The sequence below is a fragment of the Cavia porcellus genome, unplaced genomic scaffold (assembly GCF_034190915.1).
Source record: "Cavia porcellus strain 051 isolate PalLab524CR breed Dunkin Hartley unplaced genomic scaffold, mCavPor4.1 scaffold_17, whole genome shotgun sequence".
NCBI lineage: Eukaryota > Metazoa > Chordata > Mammalia > Rodentia > Caviidae > Cavia > Cavia porcellus.
This window is the reverse complement of record NW_026947500.1, coordinates 1,917,752-1,941,355: the sequence shown is the minus strand read 5'-3', so window position 1 is coordinate 1,941,355 and position 23,604 is coordinate 1,917,752. Positions and strand designations below refer to the sequence as shown.

Genomic DNA, 23,604 nt, shown 5'->3' with positions numbered 1-23,604 from the left:
CTGATAGTTTTCTGAACAGAACTATATTGTGACTCATTAAATTAAAATGCCAAGAAATTTAGCATGCTGCATTGTAAATTTTAAGATGAAATTGGTATAAGTCTGATTTGTTTTCATCACACAATTATACTGAGTTACTGGCCTCAATTTTTGAAATTGGTAGAAATTCAAGGTCAATTACTTAGGCTAGTTTCTCCGTTAAGGCTTGTTCCAAATGAACATTTTTACCAAAGTAGCACAAAAGCATATGGCCACATTCATTCTTCAACTTGCATAAAAGTACATCTAAACAAAAGCAGAAATGAAGATCCTTCTAGGTAACTAAGAAGTCTGATTAGATCTATAATGTTGTGCAGTTGGACTCATCTTTCCCTCTGCTGCTGTGTAGCGGGGATTTGGGAAGACGCAGCAAATAATCAGAAGTACAATGTCATAATAGCAATTAGGAAGCACAATCACAGTTTTACATTGTGCTAATATTTAGATCATGCAAAAAAGAAATATTGAGTAAAAGATTATTTAGTTCTGAGATTCTTATTCAGATTTTTTAGCTCTTAATTGGAAATTTGTGAGTTGTTATGTGCTTCAACGTGCCCGAACAGCACAGAAATAAGAAAGTTGAGTCATCCAAATTTTCCCTCCTCAACTCCTATCAGGCTCCTTTTGAAGAGTAAGTTATCCCTATAAATTGCCATATTTAAAAGCATAACTTAGCAAATATATTTTAGTTAAGTTGGCTTTTGTTACTTTTGGTTTTCATCCATGGTGTCTTTTTTCTTTACTTGTCTTTTTAAAAAATGACAATTTGAATCCATTGAAGCTAGCAAATTGGCAGTGTATATGGAAACTAATAATTTATATCTGTGCAAAATATATTTTCACCATTCTGTGATAAAAGAAGTTGTTATGTTAAGTACTTAGTAATAATGATTTCAATTTTTCTGTCAAATGGGTTTTTACTCTGTGCATCAAATCCAAAAGTGGTTTGTTTGTTCATTAATTTATTCTGGGAATCTAAATAGTATATTATACTTATTTTTTATATGAGAAAATGTTGGGAATGTACTATGATACTTGATCTTCCATAATCTAAAAAATAATTATATTATATGTGAAAATCATACATGGCTATAAGAGTAATTTAATAGTCTCCATGAGTTTTCTGAATTAGGAAATAGAGGAGCAAGGGAAAATGGAAGCTCATGAAGGGTCCAGGAATGAGGACATCTCTGTACCTACGGTCTCTCCATTCCCTGCAAGCTTTCTACACTGTCAAGTGATTTCACTCCTCTAGTCATAAGTCTCTAAGAGAACGCGCCTACAAGAAGATATTTTTAAAATCAAAACATTATTTCTTATATCTTACTTATTTTATAACTAATTTTAAATTTCTGCAGTTTTAATTTCAAACTTAAAATCAAATGACTTACTTAATATTCATTTGAAATCCAGAGAAGCCTGAGTTATAAATGCCCTTAAACGTATTAAAATTAGAATTCCTGAGTAATTAAACTTCTTTTCATAGTTGCTCTTTAATTACGTTACAGTCCTTGAAAACAAAATATTGCAAATGACATTTTAAGATATATTCTTTTGCATCATTCTATTAAAAGTGCTTGCTAAGTAAAACTTCAAAAGATACTATTTGTACAGTCATAGTTTTAGTTCATTTCTTGCATCAGTATTTTCCTGGAAACAAGGAACTTCTTGACATTCAGACTATTAATAATAGTTTAGAAATAATATCAGTAAGTGAGCTCTCAATTGCTTCCAAGCTTGGGTAGATTGTCTAAGTGGGATATATCAGAAATGTCATCTATAAAATAAAATAATACTGGTCCTTATTAGCTACTTTCCCACTTTTAGAACCCTGAGATTCACTTTAGTTGTATATGTTGAAGCTGTTGTCAGTATTACTTAGGAATATGAATTTTCCATGAATTGGTTATTTTAAATTGTAGGTACTTCAATAATAATTAGGTACATTATACAAAGACAGCACTTATGTGCTTTTTTATTGCTTACAATGCTATCATTTGTCAGCAAAAGGCTGATATGAAATCAGAGACTGGGATTATTTTTCCAATTCTGGCAGAGACTCCATTTATAATTTAATAACCATCCAATTATTTCTCCCTGATTTTTTAATTTGTAAAATCCCATTATTTTCCCAAGGTTGCCATAAGGCATAAACAATAACATTTCCTCTAAAAGTAATGAAAAATCTGAACAATTTTTAGGGAGATGATAAGAAAGCTGAGTGCGTAAAAATATTAAACTGATAATTGAACCTTTTTATTCTTTTTAATAGAATGAATGGCAGCCACTTTAAGGATGAAAAGGTTTTGGTGACCAGTCAAAATTCAGACTTACTAGATGATGAAGAAGGAGAAGATGAGGTGTTGTTGGATGAGGAGGATGAAGACAGTGAACTGACAGGAAAAACCGGAAAGGAACCGGTGAGAAGTAATTTACATGAAGGAAACCCTGAGGATGATTTCGAAGAAGCCAGTGCCCTGGAGATGAGTTGTAAGACGTCCCCAGTGAGGTAAGTAACTGGGCAGCCTGACAAGCTAAGCAAAGGTAGATCCACATACATTGGCATTTCCTCCTGCTGTGTTCCTCCCTTACAGTGTATTAGCTGATAAGGAATTTGTGAATAATAAATCAGAAAAATTAAATTGCATTAGCACAGCACACACAGTGCATCACTTTTAAAAGTGAGACAAAGTGAACTATGAATAAAATATGCAAATATATATGGGCAGTGACCTTTGGGGAGTACTACAGGAGGCAGGAAGGACATGTGAATTACACAGGTATACAACCGTGTAGGTTAGCCTGGACTTAGCAAACTCAAGGGAAAATAGAGCTTGCAACCTGATATAATTTCATTCACTAATCTGGCAAATATTACTAAGATAAATTTTACTTTATCATAGGTTTATATAATCTGCATAAATGATTTATTTTTAAATAGAAAAATTAACCAAAGAGTTAAGTTGATAGAAATATTACATTTTTGTGAGGATAATGTGTGCTGACCTCATGTTTTCATAACTAGTTTTAATTTCAATGGAAATTTTAGATGCATGAATTCTCGCTGCACACATTGTTGACCTAATATGTCATTGATTTTATCTCAAATATATGCTTGACTTTAATTAATAAAAAATACTAAAGAAAAGTATGTTTTTAGATAGGTGTTTATAAATATTTTAAAGAATCCAACAGTTGGTGCATGACATTTTACACAGCAAATACAATATGAAATTTGATAGCTGTTTAAATTCAAATAAAAGTGATTTGATTAAAGAACTAAAAAAGAAAAAAAACTTCTGTGCTTTCCCATTGGTTCATTTTAGGTATAAAGAGGAAGAATATAAAACTGGACTTTCTGCTCTAGATCACATAAGGCACTTCACAGACAGCCTCAAAATGAGGAAAATGGAAGATAATCAATATACTGAAGCTGAGCTGTCTTCTTTTAGTACTTCCCATGTGCCAGAGGAACTTAAACAGCCGTTACACAGAAAGTCCAAATCACAGGTACATGTCTTCCTGCAGTAAGCATCACGGGTACATTGTGCATAAAAATGTACATTTTCCTTTGATTATCAGAAAGCAGGTATTTTACCTTTGCAATATGCTAGGTGCAGGTCCAGGTGCTTTACTCACAACATTCCTATCTTTATATATGACTGAATCCAAAAGACCAATTTATATGGTCACATTCTGCACAGAAACTCCAATGATACACCTTATTTTACAATAATCTCCCCTTTACTTTGCAGTTTGTGTAGTGTTTGTGTAGTTATTTATATATTACTTGAGAATTATTTTCTAATTGTTTAATTGAGATATCTTTTGTCAACATAATTACATTTTAGGATTTTTGGAAAGCAAATTCTGCTTTTTTCTTTACTGCAGGTAGTATATTAAGTGTAGGTGATTCACAAGTCATCAATTTATAGAATTCAAGAGCAAACTGAAGTCAGAAATCGAATGAGTACTAAGGTCTTTCCCAATGTAGTGGCACAGCCAAAAATAAATTTTGTTAAATAATGGTATACAAATTCACTGGATACTATAGTGTTCTACTTCATGAGCATGATAACTAAAACTAAATATATTCACACATTTATAAATACCACTTAAGAGAGGCTTGATTCTTTTAAGTAAAGGAAATCAGTACTTTCTTGTTGGCATTTTATATTGAACCAAAATGTTCATTGAAGTCCACCCTTTTAAAAAATAACTTCCTATTACCATTTTTATTAATCACATTGGTTCAATTATTTGATTCATTAGGCCATTTTGGAGCTGTTCTTACATCATCAATGATCATATTGGCTTGTATATTTGAAACTAATTTCTTATTTGCTGAGATGTTGTCGGCTGATCTAAATAGCAAAGAGTAAGTTGGAATAGCAAATCTCAGTTAAAATAGAGAAAACACTATGTCAGTGGAGTAAAAATTTTTAATGTTATTAAAGTCAGTGAAAACCTTGCTTTTAGTATGTTAATGGCAAAACTAATGTTCTTCCTGAACTCAAGGAAAGCCAATCTAGACACTAGAAATTCCTACCAACTGTTTCCACTTGCTTGAAAGCACGACTTGAAGGCTATGAATTGATACCTTTTTTTTATTTTAAAGAGTAGGGTGGAGAGGATAACCATTTATTCTCAAAGATCCAGTGGGAATAAAGTGGATTTTTTAGTTGTTAATGTTAAAAATTAACTAGCCCAAGTAGATACCTCATTTTCCCTCAGCCATTCAGAAGAAGTCGGGATATTTTTTAAAAGTCTTTGAATTTCTAATTCTTTCTTTCTAGCTGATAGAGATATCTGAAGGATGCAGTTTCCTCTTTTTAAACTTCTTCTAGTTCTACTGACAATACTTTCATTGTGAGACATAATACTTAACATCAGAAACTGTCAAATGTTATAGAAAGCAAACAGGCCTGAGTACTTAAAAAGAATGGATATGTCATATATTTCAGTAGCAACATATTGGCATTAAGTTTCTGCCTCATGGGGCTGATAATTATTGTCACAGGAAATGCCAGAGTTTTATAATCCTAGCTTGTATTTTTCTTGTTACTTGATTATACCATTTATATTAGTCTGTAAATGGTGAGGCATTTGTGCAAATTGACTTTATTGACTTTCTTGAAATTATTCATTCAGCATTCTGTAACTTACTAGCTCCTAAATTTTGTGCTATACACTGATCCAAAATGTTTATTTTTTGTGATTATTAATAAGCAGGTATTCTGTATTTACTGCTTTCTAGAATTGGAAGGATCAGATGTTTTACTCAAAATATTACTATATTTATTCTGTGATTTCTTATAATGATTAAATAAAAATTTTGCTCTTTTTTTTTTTTTTTTTTTAACTTTTTATCGGTACTAGGGATCGAACTCACGACTGCCTGCTTGCAAGGCAGGTGCTTATGCCGCTGAGCTAAATCCCCAGCCCCTTAAATAAAAATTTTGACATTAGCTGCATTCTAAATGGAATCCTTTTTAAAATACTATACTATGAATATGGGTGTTAGTTTTATGATAGTCCTATTTAAATGAGGCACACTGATCATCTAAGCACTTTATAGGAATTAGTGTTGGTGATTCCTCCATAACACTTATAGATGAGTACTATTATTACTGCTGCATTTTATACAAAGAAAGGAAAATTTACAAATAAAATAATTTGTCTAAGATCAATGTCAGCTGTGTAACGTGCAGGCTAGAAGCTAATAGCTAAAGCAAGGATTTCACAGTCGTATCTATATTCCCTTACATATTTCCAAAGATGACAAGTTTTCTTAATATTACTTCAGAATATTCTTTAATCATTTTCTCTTTAAAGATGGTTACATATTCTGAATAGATAACTTAAGTTTAGGATTCACCAAACCCATACTCTAATCTCCAGAAAGGAGAAAGACTATATTTTTTATCCTTGATTCCTTAGGATTTTGCATGGTACCTGGCAGACAGTACATGCTTTAGAAATACTTGTTAAATGGGTACTGAGGTTTGTACACGTCCAGAAGGCCAACTGCATACATAAAAGTCAAATGTATACATTTAGAGCAGTGACCCAGCAAATCAAAATCAGCCTGTAAAGGCAGATTTTCTAACTGAATGCCATGATTTTAGAAGAAACCACAGACTGGCCACATGTCTCAGCATGACTCCCAGAGATGAAATTCTGCCTAACAACAAGCGTTTTTTTCTTTGTTTACAGACAGTGGAATGTCTTTGGCAGGACTTTAATGATTCCACTTCAGCAGCATTTTGACAAGCAAGTTTAGCAATGGATGAGACCAACAATAGCAAATCAGCAGTGAAAAGTTCACTCACAAGTCAAGACTGAACATTTCATTTGAATATTTTACTTGGCATAAAGGGGGGATTCTCTGAACAGTTATTTAGAATTTGACATGATAATAAGGAAGAAAGCTTCCTCACAGCACCTCCCTGTACCTTCTGCTCAGCAGACACCAGGACACAAGTTGCTTGGGGCACTGTTGGGCCTTGCACTCTGTTTTATGTGTTCGTGGGGAGACCCAAAAGTCTCTGGGTGTCACTAGTGCATATTTTAAGCCCAGAAGGTACTGGAGAAATAACACTGGATTAAAATTTGGGCAGAAGTCAATTTCTGGTCCTTCACTGGATTAACATTTGGACAGAACTCAGTTTTAGGTCTTTTGTCTAGTTGAGTGATCTTGGGCAGGTCATTTCTTCTTCATTGTTCTCAAAAAAGTGCAGACGACAGAGTGCTTGCTCCGCTACACAATTCTGTTGAAGGAGGTCTGTATTTTATTCCTGTTTGCCAGGACAAAAAGAAATAAACTATATTTGCAAAAGTAGTTCTGGTAGAAAGCACATAGTCTATATGCAAGGTGGCCCATGCCTGTAATCCCTGTACTCTAGGAGGCTGTGTCAGGAAGATCTCAAGTTTTAGTCCGGACTGAGCAAATTAGCATTTCAGGGAGACTTTGTATCGAAATAAAAATGAAAAGGGGCTAAGAATATAGCTTCAGTTGAATTCTGCAACACTGAAGGAAAAAACGAGATGTTTTTCAAATCCCATTCACTGACTAGGTCTCTCCTTTTTACCTCAGGCGTATGCTATGATGCTGTCGTTGTCCGACAAAGAGTCCCTCCATTCTGCATCCCACAGCTCTTCCACCGTGTGGCACAGCATGGCAAGGGCTGCAGCAGAATCCAGTGCCATCCAGTCCATAAGCCACGTATGACAGTGCCAAGCTTGACCAGTGGGACCAAGTCCAACATTAGCGTGGCTCTTTCCTGTAGGACTATTTACAAGACTGCTGAGCAGAATGCCTTATAAACCTGAAAGGTCACTCATTTAGAGTCCGGTGACCTTAAACTGAATGATTAAAGAAAAAAGAAAGAAAGAAAAAGGAAACTATTTATTCTCGATATTTTGTTTTGCACAGCAAATGCAGCTGCTGACTTCTGGAGGATCAGTTTGACTTAAAGTGAGTCGATGAAAATGAAAAACTTGCTGGGCAAAAGGCATCTTCCAGTTCACCCTGCCCAGGGTGTGGGTGGGTGAAAGAGGCAGTGGAGATGGCAGCCTTGATATGAATGAACACTCCGTAGAAACTGCGTTCGTGTCTCTACACGATTACCTGACATGATTGGGAACAGTTGCTGTTAATTACAGATTTAATTTTTCTCTTTGTTAAAGTTTTATGTAATTTAACCCTTTAAAGATGGGAGTAGTTGAATAAAATGCACAGTCATTATTATAGAAACTGATAACAGGAGCACTTGTTCCCCCCTTTAACGTTTGCCTTCTTAAGTACATTGTTTAAAGCTAGGGGAAAAGGTATGTGTATATTGTAAACTATGGTTGTTCATGCTCAGAGAGGTTAAGTCAATGAAGTAACCTGTTCATCACCAGTACCGATGTACCACTAATAAAATGTTTGCCAAACTCTTATAATAACATCTTCATTTTAGACAATCATGTCACTGGTTTTTAATGTTTAAATTTTTTTGTGTTGTGTGTATCATGTATTTATTTGTTGGCAAACTATTGATTGTTGATTAAAATAGCACTGTTCCAGTCAGCCACTACTTTATGACGTCTGAGGCACACACCTTTCTCAATTTCAAGGACCAAGGTGACTCGACCTGTGTATGGGAGTGCCAAATGGTGTTTGGCTTTTCTTAACATTCCTTTTTTTTGGTTGTTTTGTTTTCCTTCTTAATGAACTAAATATGAATAGATGCAACTTTAGTTTTTGTAATACTAAATCGATTCAATTGTATAAACGATTATAATTTCTTTCATGAAAGCATGATTCTTCTGATTAAAAACTGTACCCCATATTTTATGCTGGTTGTCTGCAAGCTTGTGCGATGTTATGTTCATGTTAATCCTATTTGTAAAATGAAGTGTTCTCGACCTTATGTTAAAAGAGAGAAGTAAATATCAGACTGTATTCAGTTATTTTTCCTTTTATTGAGGAACCAGATTTGGGGTTTTTGTTTGTTTGTTTGTTTGTAATCTCATTTTGAAATAATCGGCAAGTTGAGGTACTTTCTTCAAATGCTTTGTACAATATAAACTGTTATGCCTTTCAGTGCATTACTATGGGAGGAGCAACTAAAAAATAAAGACTTACGAAAATGACTCTTCTCCCCGTTGTGTGCTATTTTCCCTTCTCACATAATTTTGGTTTCCCCTTGGGATCCAAATGATTTAAAGATATGATGTTTGGGACCTTGATGCCCTAGCAGATACACAGACTCTGAGATGACATAAGTGATAGTCCTTGGCCAGCAGTGAGCCCTGCTGGCTGGTTTGGATTTTCTCCATGCAGTACAAAGTCACGACCCGTGTGCTGCACTCTCTACCCAGCTCTGGAATCACTCCAGGTCCGCAGCACCCATTATAATTAGGACAGAGAGCAGTCTAGAGCCTTTTACTGCAGTTTACATAATGTCTGTCGAAAGGAACTTTCTCATTTCTGCCTCTAATATTACTCATACTGTTAACTAAGGAGAGGGAAAACCTTTAACTTTCCCAAGTTCCTTTTAAGTTTCTATCCTTTTCATAGTGATCACCAAAGTATAAACATAGTTCTGTGTTTTCTCTCTTCACTTGTGGAAAAACAATCACAATATGGTGCTATAAATCTTTCTAAATACCAGTTATACAATATACCATCAAATTGATCTGTGACTTTTTTCTAGAATTTTTATTCTGTTGACAATTTATAGAGTTTTTCTGTTTTTAAATAGTATAATTAAGATCATTTCAATTCTCATGTATGTGATTGCTGGGTTTTCATATATGTATATGGAGTGTTGGGATGTGATATGTAGTACTCCTAGTTATAAATCATCTGATAAGAGGGCAAGTGTGTGTGTGTGTGTGTGTGTGTGTGTGTGTGTGTATCCATCAGTAAATGTTTATATATATTCCTCAAATATAATACTAACTTGTTTTTAAAATAGAATTATTCCAATTTGGAATGACTATAGTTTTTTTTTTTTTTTTTTGACTTCTTGAAAAATTAGTGTGAAATGTGGAAATATACCTAAACTAATTTTTCCTTCATTTGCTTATTCACTTTTAGCCAAAATGCCTGATACATAGATAATCTCTCTGCACCATTTCCAAATATCTATAGTACGAGAATTAAAAATATGGTATATATGTATTGATTTTTAAAGTAGTATATGTAGGAAGATATATTCACAATATGTATTTAAGCTATAAATTCATAACTAAGAAAGGAAAGTAAGAACCTAGTATTTGGAACATAAAAGTAACACATTTAAGAAAGTGGAGATGTGGAAAAGTACTGTACTTTTTCTTTGTTTTAAACACTGCCCATAGCACTGAAGAAATTAAAATACTTCCAAAGTTACTGACTTCTTATTAGTCTTTGACCATGACATTTTACTTGGTAATGCTTAGTCCTCTCAATTCCAAACAGGCTTTCAAGCTTTACATTTCTTCTTTTTCTTTTTTTCATTCAGCAATTTACCACATGGCCCTGGGAAAGGCAGTGAGATGCATTAGAGATAATTTGGAGCTTAGAACCAAAGGTGTGAGTTTGAATTCTCCTGTGCTACTTACTGGTTTCAAGGTCTTGGGAAAGTCACAACTTTATAAAATCTCGTCTGTGAAACCAGGATGATGCCACTTACCCTACTACTTCATGGGGTTAGTGAACGTCAAAAAAACCAAGTTTTTTGAAAATTTTGATGAAGTTTCTATAAATGTCATTCATTTTATAATTATTTTAGAAGCAAATTAAAGGAAGGAAGCATTGTCAGAAATCTTTCATCTTGGTTGTCTCTTTTTGTTTTTGTTTTATTTTTCTGGATATTGAACCCACGACCTTATGCATGCTAAGCACATGCTGTGTTACTGAGAAACCTACAAATGTTTCTTGGAAAATCGTATATGTCAGTTTGAAATAAAACAAACCTACTCCTTTGAAAACTTGAGACTTTCAGTAGAATTATTTTTCTTTAATTGACAAAAATTACAAATTTTTGGCACACAATATATATATATATATATATATATATATATATATATATATATATTTTGTCTTTTTCCTTTTTATCGGTACCAGGGATCGAACTCACGACTGCCTGCTTGCAAGGCAGGTGCTTATGCCGCTGAGCTAAATCCCCAGCCCCTACAATATATTTTGATATGCATTATGGAACGGTTATATCAAACAATGATATTTATACTACACCACATACATTTTGTGGTGAGAATATGCAAAATTTGCTTTGAGCAATTTTCAAGTGTCGTAGTACATTGTTTTTTAATATAGTCACTATGACATATATCAGATGTTTTGAGGATTTTCCCCAGTATCACTTTAAAAGAGTTCTCAAAAAATTCAAAACTGTTAAGAAAATACTTATTTGTTTTCAGACTAATGACCATCCACCAATCTTACTTCCATAGAGAATAAAATGAGTGTTTATCTAACTGCTTGCTGTATCGGAACAGTGCTGAGAATGTATGTCTCCATTGTCCAGTTAATGTTCACAATAGGCCTATGGGCAAGTAGCTTGATTCCTGTTTCACAGAAGAGGAAACTGAAGATTGGAGGTTTAAGAATCTTGCTCAGAGTAAGCCAGATGCAAATGGCTGCTGAGAACCCAGAAGGTCCACACTGAGCCCCTCAGACCTCTTGGTTCAGGTACAAGTGAAGAAATGCCAAAAAGGAATGTTCCAAAACAGGAGAATGAAGCTGTGGAGATACCAACATTCCCGGGAGCCATTTGGGCTCCTAAATCTTGGCTGTGAAGTGGAAACGTGAGTGCCAAGGACTGGTTCCTCATTTTTTTGTTTTTGTCAGAACCAGCAATGTTAGTGATCTTGAAAGCTCATAAATACCTCCTTAATAAGTATTTTAGTCATTTGCCTGCAAATTCCTAGTGAGTGACTTGAGCTTCTTCCTAGTCTTTTTTTGAAAAAGGAAGATTTACCCCAAATCTACATTATGAATTTATTAATGTGGCATAATTTAGTCTCTTTTCTGAAATGGTTAGCAGACTTACCATGAGAGGAATCAAATGCTAAGGCAAATGCAGTCAGGAAACACGCTCATTTCATTCTTCAGGTTCAGGAGACTGGTTAGTGGAACAAGGCAGGGGAGCTTGGGAAGATTACCAGTAGAAACTTAGCAAAAAACGGGGCTCAGGACTAGTACCTCTTCCTCAGCAGACTTGGGTTGATGTTTAATTGTTCGTTACTTCAGCATAGCCGTTATGAATACAAGAAACTGTCCTTGGTACAAAATGTACTTTATAAAGAGGAAAAGAAGTACCTTACACCCATTAGGGTTCTGCATACCTATGTAGACTGCTATCCAAAAAAACCAGAATAACAGTTGTCAGCAGAACATGGAGAAATTGAAACACTTCACAGGAGTGTAAAATAGTCTATCCATTATGGAAATCAGTATAGGGGTTTAAAAAATTGTAATTCTACTTCCGAGTATATACCTGAAGAAAGTAAAGTTAAGTCTATAAGAAATAGTTGTGTACCCATATTGATAGCAGCATCATTTACAATAGTTGAAAGATGAAGCAACTCCAGTGGCCAACAATAAATGAATGGGTAACAAAATATGCTATATAAAGACAAAGGGACATTATTTCAGTCTTTAAACTATAGCAGAGGTGAACACTGAAAACATAAAAACATAATATATACATGTATCACAAGAAAATTCATGCATATAATTAATGCACATTAAACTTTTAATCAATACAACCAATATACCACATTTTTAAAAACAGAGGAATAGTATGTTATTCCATTTAAATGATGCAGCTAAAGTCAATTTAGAAAGAAAGAAAGAATGGTAGTTGCTAGGTGCTGTGGGAAGTGAGACATAAGGAGTTGTTTAATGTACACAGAACTTCAGCCTTACAAGATGAAAAGAATTTTGAAGCCTGGTTACACAGCAACATGAGTGTACTCTTCACTACTAAACTGTGCAAGAAATGGTTAAGATGACACAATTTAAGTAAGGTGTTTTACCACTATTAAAGAGAAGAAAAATTCCCTCAATATTTATATGGTAATTTACACTGAAATAATTTAATCCTGTTTAGTTTAAGGAGAGAGGAAAATCACCTAGTAAAAATAGGAGATATTATACAGCTTAAAGGGAAACTGAGGCATCTAGCCTAGGATGCGTCCCACAACCAAAGGGTGGACCATAACAAGGAGCAGTTGGCAACATCTTAGGCAGTTATCAAGCTGAGTGAACTACCATCATCTTTAGTCGTGTTTGTTACTCTGAGTTCTAGTTTAAATTCTGGGGACAGATCGTGAAGGTGGCCCTGTGTGGGACCAGGAAGTAGCTGACAGCCTAACACACCACGCAATTCCAGAAGCATGGCTGCTGTTAATCCTGCTGTCACCTACGTGCTGCCCTGCTGTTCCTGCTGAAACTCCACGTGCCTATCAAGAACCTTTCCCAGCACTGGTAGAGTTGTCCTTTCTCTAACCTTCTGAATTCCCACCAGAACCCTACATTTGCCTCATTGGAAACCATCTGGGAAGAGAGATCCTGAAGAATGAGATTTCTGAGAGTGACAGCCCCTGTCATACAGAGGGATGGTGATTGGTGCCCACAGACCATAGGATCACCATAATTGCATGTATACCATGCGAGCACAGAAGCAAGCCTCCAAGTTCCCAACTTTTCTGCAAATGGCTTTCAGTACACACACTTGACCTTTGAGCTACTCCATGACCTAGTTCTTGTCTAGGTTCTTCTTACATCCCCATCTGACACATACTTAGCGTGTTGTTATCAATCGCCAAGTTCAATTTCACATCCAAAGACTTTCACACTATACTGCATGAACCCAGACTTCCCTCTTGTCTCCTTCCTAAGTCAGAACCCTATGCCTTTGCTAACCTTCACATATTTTTGGTTGGTTAAATTAACTGATTATTTATTTATTTTGAAGAGAATAGAACCAAACAAAACAGAACAGAGTCAATCAAAACAAAACAATGAAAACAATACAGGGCTTTAAAACCAGATAATAGGAAATGAGTAATGGCTACCATAATATATTTTGTTATCTTTCAAATAGCTGTCCATGCTATAATAAAAGTGAAACAGAGTAAAGCCAAACTAAACAGAACAATGAAACAACATGGGTTTCAAATCATGATAATAGATTAACAATGGCCACTGCCTTCCCTGTATGGACACTTCTTCCTCTTTCACTTTCACAATACGTATTGTGCATTTTGGATTTCACTAACTCCTTTTGTTTTTATACTAGAGAGGCAACATGCTATTCACCCAGTGACTCCAAAGCATTTCACCCCTGAGCATGAACTCAAGTTGTATCCATTTACCTACAAGAGCCTCAAGATTACCTTTCTTTACAGCTGAGTAGCTTTCCAGTGTATAAAAATGGCATGTCTTTCTTACCCATTCTTCAGTTGATGGGCAAGCTATCCCCACTTCTTTCTGTTTCCCTGTCACATAGAGCATTGTTTTCTCTCCTTTGACCTTCAGTCTAAGAGCACCCTGCCCCCATGAGTGAGTTAAGTGTGTTTTTTGAATAAAGCATATTGATGGATCATGTCTCCCGGTGTACTCTGCCTGTGTTTCTTTTTGTTGGTGAACTGAGGCGTCTACATTAATGGTTCTGGCCAACATTCACTGACTCGTCTCTGCCATGCTGTTTTCCTGCCATTGGCTCCCTACTTTCCCCTCCTTTCAACTGTCAGCCCCAGTCAGTGATCCTCCTCTGCTGCTGTTCCTGGAACTGTGGTCTAGCCTTTTTTTAAATCTCTCTAGAGTGTCCTTCAGTATTCTTTGTATGGTTGGTCATGAATTCTTTCAGTTGTTCTTTGTCATGGAAGTATCTTGTTCCTCCATTACTGTTGAAAGAATTTTGTAGAGTACATCAATCTGGGTTGGAAACTGTTTTCTTAAAGGACTTGAAATACTTCACTGTCTCTTCTTCACTTGATTGCTTGAGAAGTCTGTCATAATTCTGATGGATTTTCTACATAGGTGATCTGTTTCTTTTCTCTAGCTGCTTTTAATATTCTGTAGGTTTATTTTGGTGATGGCTACCTGGAGTTCTATATGCCTCACTTATCTGAGTATCACTTCCTTTTTTCATGCTTGGTAAGTTTTCTGATATTATATCTGTAAATAGACTTTTAATGTCATTTGTGTTGACTCCAGCTTTTTTACTCACACCTGTTATTCTTAAGTTGTTTCTTTGGGTTGTCTTGCAGCTGTTGAATTGTTACTTCCTGGTTCCTTGTTATTTTTCAGAGATCTTTCCTTTTGTAATTGCAAGCTGCAAACCTGCCTTCAAGATTTGAAAGTCTACTTTCAGTTTCTTTCAAATGGTTTTGCCAACTTTCAACGCAGATTTTAATTTCCTGGGTATCTCTTTGAATCTGTTTCATGTATTCTACATCTTTTTTATATTGTTCATTCCAGTTTTCTCTCATTTCCCTGTGCTTCTCCTTTTTTTAAATCTATGTCTTCTTTAGAGGTGCTTAGCTATTCTTTATTATGTTTTTCATTTCTTCCTTTACCTGAGATAATATTTGTGTTCGAATTTGTTTTCTAGCCTCATGAAGCTGTTTCTTTACTTCAGTTGCCATCACTTCAGAAAATTCAGGTGGAAACTCGTAATCTCTTCTGTGTTTACATCTCCTGGACCAGCTCTGCTTGAGTTGGAGGCCAGGGACTGCCTTTTGCTTCTTCATTTTGACATATTTTTGGGTTTTCTGAATAAAGAAGTGTGGTCCTAGGTACTTCCCGCATTGGCTACAGTTTGTCTGAAGAGAGACTCTTTGGTTCTTCTCGCCAGTGCTGGCTGCACGTATCTGATGCTGGCCATTGGGTGTGCTGGTACAGGACTGTCTGCTGCTTTTTCCAGCCTGTGCTGGTTCCCAGATGGATGGTGAAGTGCACATGTGGGGGCAGAGACCTTCCACAATGGCTTCCAAGTGTGTGCAGGGTTGGCACCAACCACTGCCTCTAGACCCAGCCCCCCAATATGGCCATTGGAGTGCACATGGGGGCAGGGTAGGCCATTGCCTCCAGACCAAGCTGGCTACAGGCCAGGAACCTCTGCCATGGCTGCATGCAGAATGCACGTGGGTGGGGCTCAGTTGGAGCAAATTCCTTTGGTCTGCACCCAGCTAGGAGCTGCTGGAGGAAGCCAGCAGCAATTCTAGTTCCTGGCTTATCCAGCTGACTCCAAAATGGCTCCCAGCTAATCACTGCTTCCCATTAGAGGACTGAGTAGTCTGCACTCACCACCAGCCAGTGCAGTCCAAAGTCCTCAGAGTCCTCTGAGTCCTGTGAGTCTTGTTCCACTCCTCCTCTGTGTCTCTTTGCAGAGGCCCCTGGGGTTGCCAGCTGCCACCTTCACTGTGACTGTGTATCCCCAGGTTCCAATAGCTCCTCTAGCACAATGGATCCAGCTCCAGGCATATGCATCACCAGCTACCACCCTCTTCTTTGTATAAATGTTTCTTTTTACTCTTTCTGTGGGATTTAGTTCTCACTTCAAATTTTTCCTGGGTCCAGGGGATCCACTTCCTTCATTCTTGTCTTCCTCATGATGCTTTATTCCAGCGTCTCTTAACTGATTATTTAGATTTTAACTTATAGGACATTCTTCCAGAGAGACTTTCTCTGATATGTTTTCATTGTCTCTCACCTGTTAGTAAAAATTAAGTTGTCCTCTTATAGTCTCATCAACCACTTCCCAGACATTTAGTGTGCCTATTTCAATCCATTTTGTATGTACATGTTATGGTTTGGATCTCAGATGTCTCCCAAAAGGCTTATGTATTTGGAAGATGATTCAATCATGGGAATGCTATACTTGTCAGTGAATAATCCACTGATGAGTTTCTAGCTAACTAACTGGAAGAAGTTGAGGCCTACAGGTGGGTCATTAGGTGCGTGACCTGGAAGGATATATCCCTCTCCTTGGTTTATTCCTCCACTCTCTGTTCCCCAATAATTATAATTTAAGCAGTCTTCCTCTACAGTAGGCTCTCCCACCATGTCCATTGAGCCTACTATCTATGGACTAAGACTTCTCAACCAGTGAGGCAAAGTAAAATCTTTTAGGCTTTAAATTGTGAGTTTTTGGTATTTTGTCCCAGAGATGGAAAAACAAATAAGATAGACTGTAATATGAGAGAATTGGAGTCATTGATGTCACTATACCTGACCACATGATTCAGAAGTCTGGAACTGACTTGAGGAAGGAGTAATAAAAGGTTCATAAATACTGGCTAGAGAAGTCACAGAGGCTGTGAGTGGAGCTTGGTGAGAGGCTCTGGTAGGAGAAGACCAGAATGCTGATAGAAATGTACACGGTAGAAGCTAGGCTCTGGTTTTTCTGTTGGGAACAAGGACTCTATTGGCAATTGGGCTAGTCATTGTGTCATGCTGTGGCAAGAAATTTGACTACATTCAGTACAAGTTCCAGGATTTTGCAAGAGATTGAATAAGGACAGTGGATCAATTAATCCAGTCAAGGATATTTCAAAGCAGCCAAGTGTTGAGACTGTAGCATGAGTACTGTCAGTATCTTTAAGCCAGATTGACAGTAAAAGTCAGGAGCAAATATCAGAGCCAAAGTTGTAAATTTGTTCAATGTCAGCAGGAAGGAATCACTACAAAGTTGGGGCCTTGGAGAGCCCTGCTATTGGAAATATTTGTGTTAAAAAGAAGTGAAGTTCTTTGAAACAGGACAACAAAAGATATGTCCTTGGAGGAATCAGCAAGATTCTACCTTTTCCGAGTAAAGAAGGTAAAAGGGTGAAGGTAAACACTTTCAAAAGATTTTACTTTGAAAAGAGCCCCAGTGTTTCTTTGAGAAAAGGGTTACCTAAGGATTGGTTCCCCAGGAATCCTTTGACAGTGCTTGGCTATTCAGTCACTCAGAGAACTCTACAGTCATGATCCAAAAGGAACCCACTACTGCTAAAACTGCTGGCAGACCTTGGTATTATCCACATGGTGCCGGTTTTTCAGGTATGTGGAATGCAAGAATTGTGGGGTTATGGATGCATCCACCCACATTTCAAAGGAAGGCCTGGATGAAGCTATTAGAAAGGAGTTGAAAGTATAGTGGAGATCCAAGGAAGCTGGACATGCCAGGAAGTTGGACATGCTGGGAATGCGGGTCATCTACTAAAGAAAGTCACAGGCAGTGAGCAAAGCCAGACCAAGTCAGAGGCCATAAGGACTGCATATAGGGGTGAAGACCTCAAAAACTTTGAAGCTGATCTTGTCACAACTTGTCCCCGGTGCTGTATATTTATCTACAATATAAATCATTTGCCATGCAGTTTTTCAGTCTTGTTTTGATCTCATCATTTTCTATCTTCTTAATTTTACCATGTTGGAATGGGTATATTTGCCCTATGTCATTGTACATTGGAAGTGTTTAATTTTTTTAGTTTTTATTTTATTTTTAAATTTTTTACTAGAATTAACAGCCATGATTTTGCCTTGAGTTTCAGAGATTTTTGGACTTGGAATTTTCAGCAAGGCTAGAAATGTTAAGACTTTGGTGATTCTGAGGTGAATTTTATCTAAATGAGACTTGGACATGAATCTTTTTGGGGATCAGGGGCATAAGTTATGATTTAGATCTAGGGTGTGCCCCATAAGCTACATGTGTTTGGAAGGTAATTGTATCACGGGGATGCTACTCATCAGTGGATTAATCCACTGATGTGTTCCTAGGCGACTTGCTGTTAGGTCATACGGTACAGTTAGAGGCAAGCCACTGTGGACATGACTTGAAAGGTTACTTCAACCACCTGCATCCTTCCTTCTCCCTTTGCTTCTTCTCTGTCCTGATGTGAGTAGCGTTTCTCTAAAGCAGGCCTTTCTACCATGCCATTTCTCCACTTGAATCTGTCAACTGTGGGTTAGAACTTCTGAAATTGTCAGGCTTTAAATTGTGGGTATTGGGTATTTTGTCAAAGTGACAAGCAAGAGACTTAAGACAGCTCTATATGTGAATATCATTTGTTTTTTCTGTGATCTTTGGCTTCATAAGTGTACCAAATATATCCACTTTCATCAAGGTTTCTCCCAATGAATGCTACCTAGTATGGTACACAGTGATTATCTCATACATTTTTATTAAATCAATGAATGATTCAATAAAATGTACCAAATTATAGTTCATGTTTACTTTTAAAAGGTAGAAAGAAAATTTTTAAATTGTGCATTTTTGATTATTTTATTTTCAATAAGAATGAATTACTTTTGTCTTTTTAAAGTAACACTTGTATTATGAGCATAAATCATGATTTAGTTGTGTTTATAAATTTGTCCTAAGAAATTTGTAATTAAACATTAGACTTTGTATTTTGCAGACATTCACTTAAACATTGAAAATAAGAAGTTGCAGAAAGAGACTGAATAAGGGTTAGTATGCTGTCTGCATGCCTATGTTCAAGTACATCTCAACATACTATTTATTTAAGACTCAGATTATGAATATCTAGAATCTATATACTATAACCTTTTACTAGTTGGTGGTATTACGGATGAGTTTTGGTTTATTCATGTCACTTATCTACATTTTCACTGTTACTTAAAAAAGAAAAATATGTTATCATAGAAGCCCATAAATTGGCTTGTTTCACATTAGGTAAACAGCGCAGAAGATGAAGAAACATTGCTGACTGTCTTTGGATCGTCACCTTTAAGACTGGATGAGCCCAATCTGCTCACATTGCTGGTGACACAGTGACTCAAGAATTAGAGAGAGTAGCTCGGTCCAAGATCTAAGATCACACAGCTAATTCAGAGTCAAAGCCCAAGTTTCTTTCTTTTGTGCTATGGGGAAAGTTTGGGATAGAGATCAATAGCTTCTAAGACTAATTTAAGGGTAGAATATCTCTGTGATCAAACTGACCATGCCACAAATGCTAGACCCCATTTGAACTTGTCTTTCTGTTTAACTTAAAGAAAACAAGACTTTAAGGCAAAATTTATTGTCCACATTATAGTAGAGTGTATTAACCATTTCCCATCTTGACTCATTGAGGTCCTACCTGGAAGAGGGTTGCCATTCTTCTCTAAGAATGTTTCATAGAGCAAAGTCACAAGGTGAGTACAATGTGGGTCAAACTGCAATCAACCTTCAGAAAGTGTATCTGCTTAGCTAATACTGGTTCAATAGGGGAACAGGTCACTTAGCTAGGTTATTTGGAAAGAACAGAGGCATTCTGAAAGGGATGGCTCTGGACGCATTGGTTACTCACTTGAGTGACTGTGTCTATCTGAACTTTGCCAATCACAGTACAGTTTGAAGTTACTGCTAATCCTATAAGGAGGCAAGTAGGTCTGGCCATGGTATTTCTACCATGAGGCCAGTCTTCTTCAGATGGCCACAGTTCTGATGTCTTTATTTTCCTGGTGATTTCCTATAGAGCTCAGTTCCTCTCCAAGTGTATACAAGTTTCTATCTGACTTAACTGCCTGTTATAATTTGTGTTTTTATGCCCCCTCCCAAAGCCTCATGCAGTCATAAGTGACTTGGACTTTTTCAGAGGTAGCTGGATGTGGAGTATGTAATGGTGGAACTGAGTCATGCTGTAATACTAGCATCTAGGACAGTAAGATCAAGGATGTGAGTGCTACCATCCCTAAATAACCTAGATAAAATATTAGGGATAGAAATCATGTGGTTGTCCTTGTTCCTTTGCTACCATCTGCCCACAATCAACTGTTTCTTCTCTGCAATGCCTGGCTTCCGTGTGACCATTCCTTGGAGACAATTATGGACTAAAACTTCTACAAACTGTGAGCCTTTCCTCTTTCAACTTGTGAGTGTAGGGTATTTTGTCTTAACAATGAGAAAAGTAACTGAAAAAGCTGCCTATAATGGAAGCAAATTTACCAGGCTGATAGGAGTGCAATCATAACCTCTCCCCCATCCAATAATCCTTCTGCCACTGAAGTCACATTCATAAATTCATAAAGAAACATTCATATTTTTCTCACCTCAATATTATTCTAGGAGCAGGTGATAAGTTATATCAGTAAGCAATATTATTCATTAGTGAATTCCATCTTTTTGCTCTATGATTCTATATGAGGGAATTGTTTTTTGAAGAGATCAAAGAAGTGTAAAGGGTAAAGGGACCGAGTTGAATTACTCTGGATGAACAAGGTTAAGGTGTGTGAATCAGTAGAACAACTGGAGATTTTTCTTTCCCTAGGTTGGGAGAAGGTACCATAAGAAGGAGAGACATTTGCAGATTTTTGTTTTCTATAAGGATCAGTTCATTCATCATTTGCTAAACATGAAAATAAGGGCTAATGCATTTGGTGTTACAATAAAAGGGGAAATATGGAAATCCCAATACAGGATTTTTGATAAGTATAATGTAAATAATAAGATTTAATTGAATACAACTTTATAAACCTTTTTTCCAAAAAACTCCAATAAAATGTAATGACTTAAATGAGATGTATGCCAGTAGTCTCAGATTCTTAGGTGACTGAGTCATGAATGTCTCTTAAGTTCAGAAGTTTGAGATTGACCAGGGTGACATAAAGAAACTCTATATAAAACAAAACAAAACAATGCCCTTTATCATTGAATTTCTTTACAGAGAAAGAAACATGGTTTTTACTGAAATGCATTACCTTGTTAGTATCACTAATTAGTAGTCACCATTAAATAGGTGAATTGGTGTTATCATCTTTGGTGTTCTTTGTTGCACTTAAATTTGGAGTTTTCAGTTTTTTGACTTTCTACAGATGTAATACATTTTGTAAAATTAACTAAAACGTAGTTCCTGGGTCATTCTAGCTTTTCCTAAAATGACACCCAAAGGTACAAAAAATTAAAGAATGTTTGGGAAGTGAGAAAAAATGTTCCAGTGAAAAGGATAAAAAGGAAAGGGAGAAGGTAAAGAGTAAGATGGGAAAAGAAAAACAATAAAAGAAAAAAGTAGAAACTTTGGCAAATAAGGAGGATTCGAAGAGAGGCAGCCAATGTAGGAATCTCCTGGACCCCTCAACTGGCATGTCAGAAGGAACCCAGGAATGAAGGAGCAAAAGGCTATCTCAGACCTCTAGCCCACATACAAGTGTCTGGGAGATATAGACATGGGAAAAATTGGAAGTCACACACCTGAAGTCTGTGAAAGGGTAGCAGCTGAAGTAAAGGAACAATTTCATGAGGCTATAAAAGTAACCAGATCATAAATAATATATCAGGTGAAAGAACAAGTGATAAACATAATGAAAGAATTGCTGAGCATATCTAAATAAGACGTAGATTTAAAAAAGAGGAGTACAGGAAAATGATGGAAATCTTGAATGAACAATATAAGAAGAAATTACAATGCATGAAACAGATTCAAAGAGACATTTAGGAAATTAAAAACTCCATCAAAAGCTCCGCAAAATCACTTGAAAGAGACTGAAGATAGACTTTCACACCTTGAAGACAGGATTGCAGTTAGCAATGGTGGAAGGAAAGATCTCTTAAAAATAACAAAGAACCAGGGAATAACAATTCAACAGCTACAAGATGACACAAAGAAAAATAATTTAAGTCTGATAGGTGTCAGTGAAAAAGCAGAGGTCAACAAAAATAACATAAAAGGACCATTTACAGAAGTAACAGTAGAAAACATTCCAAACATGGAAAAAGGAGCTGGCATACAGATAGATGAGGCATATAGAACTCCTACTAGCCATAACCAAAATAAATGTACACCCAGACATATAATCATCAAGATTCCAACAATTCAGCACAAGAACAGAATATTAAAGACTGTTAGTGAAAAGAAACAGATCACTTGTAAAGCCCATCAGAATCGCAACAGATTTCTCAACACAAACCATCAAGTCAAGAAGAGTTTGGAATGAAGTGTTTCAAATCCTGAAAAAAAAACAAACAAACAAACAAACAAAAAAAAACAATTTCCAACCCAGATTGCTGTATCCTGAAAAACTATCTTTTAAAATTCATGGAAAAATAAGATACTTCCGTGGTAAAGAATAACTAAGGGAATTCATGACCACCAAATGAATACTACAAAGAGAGTTGAAAGATATTCTAGAGAGAGATAAAGATGACCCTGGTTCCAGGAATGGCGTCAGAGGTGTATTGAAAAGTAGGGTAGGCAATTGAATGGAGGAGAAAAATGGGGGGCCGACAGCAGGAGGATAGCATGGCAGAGATGAATCAGTGCATGCCAGTTGTAACCATTAATGTAGATGTCCTCAATTCACCAATGAAAGAAACACAGGGAAAGTGAATCAAGAAACAAAGTCCATCAATATGCTACATAAACAAAGTACATTTAACTCAAAAGAAAATTCATGGACTGAAAGTCAAAGGAGAGAAAACAATTGTTTCAAGTGACAGGAAGCCAAAAAACAAAACAAAACCCAGGGGTAGCTTGTCCATCAACTGCAAAATGGATAAAAAATATATAGTATTTTTACACAATGGAAATACAAAGAAGGGTACTCTCAAGGGACTTGTAGGTAAATGACTGCAATTTGAGATTACGCCCATGGGTGAAATGGTTTGGACTCACATAGGTGAACATCATGCTATCTCCCTGGTGTAAAAAAACTGAAGGAGTTAGTGAGATTCAAAATGTACAATAGATACTGTAAAAGTGACAGGGGAGGAAACATCTAAAAAGGGAAGGTAATAACCATTGTTAATTTCCTATTAACTTGTTTTGAATTCCTGTATTGTTCTCTTAGTTTTGTTAGGTTTGGTTTCATTGTATCTTGTTCTAATTTGATTTTACTATGTCTGATGGTATGGATATCTATTTTGAAGGTAACAAGATATATTATGATAACCATTGTTGGTTTCCTATTATCTGGTTTTGAAGTCCTGTGATGCTTTTGTTGTTTGGTTTTGATTGGATTTATTCTTTTGTTTTGTTTGATTTTATTCTGTCTGATGTTATAGACAGCTATTTTTAAAAAAACAAGAGACGTTATGATAGCTATTTTTATTTCCTATTATCTTGTTTTGGATTCCTATA

The 23,604-nt window shown here is 36.2% G+C and overlaps 1 protein-coding gene across 10 annotated transcripts in view; it reads left to right on the top strand.

Annotated features, from left to right (window-relative positions):
- The window catches only part of Mecom (MDS1 and EVI1 complex locus), a 533,468-nt gene extending 524,789 nt beyond the window's left edge, over positions 1 to 8,679 (top strand). For 9 of the 10 annotated variants that reach the window (XM_013145498.3, XM_003463516.5, XM_013145500.3 and 6 more), the window contains 3 exons: positions 2,312 to 2,548; positions 3,366 to 3,549; positions 7,136 to 8,679. In XM_013145498.3, coding sequence (XP_013000952.1) covers positions 2,312 to 2,548; positions 3,366 to 3,549; positions 7,136 to 7,270 — 556 coding nt within the window. In that variant the 3' untranslated portion in view covers positions 7,271 to 8,679. The remainder of the gene's footprint in view (positions 1 to 2,311; positions 2,549 to 3,365; positions 3,550 to 7,135) is intronic. The other variant, XM_013145501.3, reaches the window with a different exon arrangement.
- Positions 8,680 to 23,604: the final 14,925 nt, after the last annotated feature.